The sequence below is a fragment of the Brassica oleracea genome, chromosome C8, assembly GCF_000695525.1.
Source record: "Brassica oleracea var. oleracea cultivar TO1000 chromosome C8, BOL, whole genome shotgun sequence".
In the NCBI taxonomy this organism is placed as follows: Eukaryota; Viridiplantae; Streptophyta; class Magnoliopsida; order Brassicales; family Brassicaceae; genus Brassica; species Brassica oleracea.
In genome coordinates, this window is record NC_027755.1 from 27,288,587 (window position 1) to 27,292,490 (window position 3,904).

The following is a 3,904-nucleotide window of genomic DNA, read 5'->3' on the forward strand; positions in this document are numbered from 1 at the left end:
GGAAGACATCAAGCTTCTCAAAGGAAGTTTCCTCAACTCAGTTATCGTCCATGTACCTCGGACAGCGAATCTTCGGGCGGATAGTCTAGCACGCAGTGCTAGGAAACAATCGTCCTTTGTCATTCACATGGATGCGGAGTTACCGATTTGGTTTACAGAGTCAACATGAGTCTGTAAATTTTTTGCTGTAAAAAAAAAAAAAAAAAAAAGATAAAGTGAATAATTACCGATTGAGAGAGGGCATGCTAAACGGCAGTACCTCACTTAGTTTTAATAAATACAGACAAATGTCAAAGAAGGAAAGATAAAGAGAAAAGACAGAAAAGAAGAGAGAATCGATTGTACGAGGGACTCAAACATATTCTAAAGAAACGTTTCGGACACTTGTCTTCTTCTTATCAGTTCAAAACTAAAAATTAACTAAACAACTAAATTATATAAAAAAAAATATTACTATAATTGTAAGAGACTCACAATCGCTGCAAATGCTCAAAACTGATCGACTGGTCTGACTAGTGGTGCGCAAAACTGATACAAACCGAACCAGAAAACCCAATTTTCGTAAGCTAATTGAACCGTTAGCATAAAGTTGCCACTACATTCATTCACTCAGCCTTTAATCATTTTAAAATGACTTGGACGGACGTGGCACGCAAACCAAAAATTGAATTTCAGTTGCCTGTGATATCCGAGGTCACGACAATGTCATAATATGAAATACGAGATCGTGGAAAATGATATGTCTTCGAATCTTTCAGGGATTTCTTCTAACAAAATATTATTTTATTTTATTTATCTATATAGTCTATAGCCTTATAGGGGTTGGTGGTGATGTTCTGAAAAAGACAGTTTGTCTATCTGGTTAAAGAAGGACTGAGATTAACAAACATAAAATAAGATTGATATTTTGGTCAGCTTTTTGCTTTACCATTTTCACTAGAGTTAGTTTAAGGTTGTAATTGGTAAACCATCAGAGTAAAATAAATTGGAGTAAAATGGTAAAAAAAGGTTATTGTTATCAAGTGTTTTGCTTTCCTTTTGGCTGAAAAGTTTCTACTCCACTTATAGGTGGTCCTACAGTAATTTTCCTTTACTTTTGGTTCCACCATTTGACTCTAAATCTTACCAATCAGAGTTTAAATTATTTTCTCACAAATCAAATCTGGAACATAATTAACATCATTAATTGCTGAGTTTATAATAAATTTAGAAAATATAGAGAGAAAAGATCATCTTCTTTAGTTTGAGATAGTTTTAACGAATCTATGAAAGTTTTTTTCTGATACAAATTTATGAAAGTTCATAGTATATTTAACATATTATAAATGCTTAATGGCAAATTAACTAATGGAAACTCGAATTCATTTGTAGTTTTGAAAATGATTAATGTTTTAAAATATATTAAAATATATTTAAGAATCTCGATAAAAAAATGTCAAAATCGTAATGGTGCTTTTTTTTTCTACCTTTTAAATAAAATTTGTCATACTAGTGCTTAGTCGAAGCATTAGTTGAATTTTACGTCAACGCATTAATTGAACTTCAATTTCAATGGCGAATAATAGATACGTAAAATACTAATCTTCCTAAAAATCAATAATACTTTTTATAAGAGAAAAAAACAATAATATTGCATCACAAATAATCAGAAAAACAACAAAGGGCTTTTAAAAAGAGAGAAATGTTCAAACAAAGAGATAGAGAGAGAAGAAACCTGTGATTGAATAAGGCGCCCCGATGAAACAAAAAGGTCACGTATTGCACCGTTGACCATAAGAGAAGGCTCACCCGAGGGCAACGATGAGGACAAGGCTGAGAAAAGACCATCTCCGACAACTTCCAAGTCCACAAGATTCCCAGGTTGATTCATCTCCACATTCGGTAAAGCAACGTACATGATTCCTGCGACGTGCTGGATCTGAATGTTTCCTGCGGAATCAGCGGCGTTGCATAAAATCCATGAGTTGGACCATAGAGGAGTCGACATCATGAACGAAGCCTGTAACTCGCTCGTCTCGAACCGGCACTCTTCCATGGAGTCGTGTTCTGTATTTTTAAAATTTACTAGCTTTTAAAGAGATTTTTAAAATTTCTCATACTTTTTTTTTGTAAGAAGGCATAAAATTTCTCATACTTTCGTGCGTCTTTTCTCTGTCTCTTCGTGGTGCTTGTCTTTTTGATGAGGAGTCGTCTTCCTTAGTCTCATTTCTTTATCAATATTAATTTGATAATATTTTCTGGTTTTTATATTTAAAAAGTTAATAAAATAATGATTCTAAATGGACAAGGGTCCCTGTTGTATTTTCTGTAATCATTATTGTAGTTCTATGCAGGCCAGGACAAAATATAGTAAATATGCAGGCCAAAGCATTTGATGATCCCCACTAACCTGAATGGTTTAGGCTTAGGCATAGATTGCAACTTTTAATATGCAAAGAGTATTCGTAAGAATCTATCTATAATGGAAAATTACAACCTGAATATGCGACTGAGACATTGAATAATTTGGCATAGCTTTCAAGTAAGGAACTAAAATATTTTTGGGAAAATTATTTTTTTAGAGCAAAAAAGTGATAACTATATCCCTTTAAATTAATCTCTATTTTGTGCCATTTTTTTTCTATAACACCCTTTAATATATTTGAAAATAAATTTAATAAATAGTTTTATAAACAAAAAAAAATTGGAAAATAGTAACTTTTGATAAAATACCTATATGAACTTAGTGGTATTTTTTCCAGTTATAAAAAAGTTGAAATCATAAATTTCAGATTATGTTCTAAATAAAGTAGAAATGACATTCTATGAAGTAGAAAACGAAATCCACTTTTTTCATTGAATCTACAATGTTTAGAATACGTGATCTACGTAAATAGGAGTATTCTAAAAATATTTAGAATACACATTCCACGCTTAACCTACCGTTCAAAAATCTTTAGAAATCAAAATTTACACATTAATATAAATCTAAAACACGTAGAAACCGACTTCTACAGATTTACTATAAATCTAAAACATGTAGAAATCAAAATCTACACATTACTATAATTCTAAAAAACTGTAGAAACCGATTTCTACAAATTAGTTGTATTCTACAGATAAGAAATCAGTTCCTAAAAATATGGAAACAAAATATTTGGGAATATTCACTTTTATATTTTGAAAAAAATCGATTTAAAAAAAAATGAAAAAGGAACTAAAAAAAACGAAAAAAAAAACCTTGGTAACCTTCTTCGCCGTCTTCTATATTCCATTGATTGTTCACAAAATTTTCACAAAAAATTCACATTATTTCTACCATGATTCATGTATATGCTTCATGTGGTGTTTGAGAATTGATTGTATCTTCAGGTTGGAGTTTTAATGTTGATAAAAAGAAAGGGGGAAGGTTACTTGCTTTGGAATCGAAGTCCTCTTTGGGATACTTTCCTGGGCACGGGATCGATTGATCCGTATTGAGAGATCGATCGATCTATATAAACCGACCTTCGCCGATCGAGTGAAATGGACCAGGTCGATCAATATATACTTCGCATTTTTTTGTTCTGCATAATGATCATGATTGATCGATCCGTTGGACCTTTTAAATTCGAATCGTTCGATCCCGCATGATCGAACTCATTATATATTTTATTTAAAAAATTACAATTTTAAGGGCATTACTGCCATTTTGAAAAAAATTAGTCTAATAGGACATAAAGTAATAGAGATTAGTACTTAAAAGGAGACTTAGAACTTTGGTATATCGCTCTCAGCAGATATAGATAGATGATAGATCCTTGTAATTCCCTATATATTATTTGAGAAGCATTACAACTTCTTTTTGTAGCCACATGTCATCACTATGATGATTCTTATTAGAGAAATATGTTGGTCCATCTAATTATATAATATGTTTTTATTA

At 31.5% G+C, this 3,904-nt stretch overlaps 1 protein-coding gene across 2 annotated transcripts in view; it reads right to left on the bottom strand.

The window, feature by feature from the left end:
* The window catches only part of LOC106311630 (lipase-like PAD4), a 16,817-nt gene extending 14,580 nt beyond the window's left edge, over window positions 1-2,237 (bottom strand). Inside the window, exons 1-2 of one of the 2 annotated variants that reach the window (XM_013748864.1) lie at window positions 2,126-2,237; window positions 1,715-2,090 (exon numbers count right to left, since the gene is read on the bottom strand). In XM_013748864.1, coding sequence (XP_013604318.1) covers window positions 1,715-2,035 — 321 coding nt within the window. In that variant the 5' untranslated portion in view covers window positions 2,036-2,090; window positions 2,126-2,237. Of the gene's footprint in view, window positions 1-1,714 lie in introns of both variants that reach the window. The other variant, XM_013748866.1, reaches the window with a different exon arrangement.
* Between the last annotated feature and the right edge of the window lie 1,667 nt (window positions 2,238-3,904).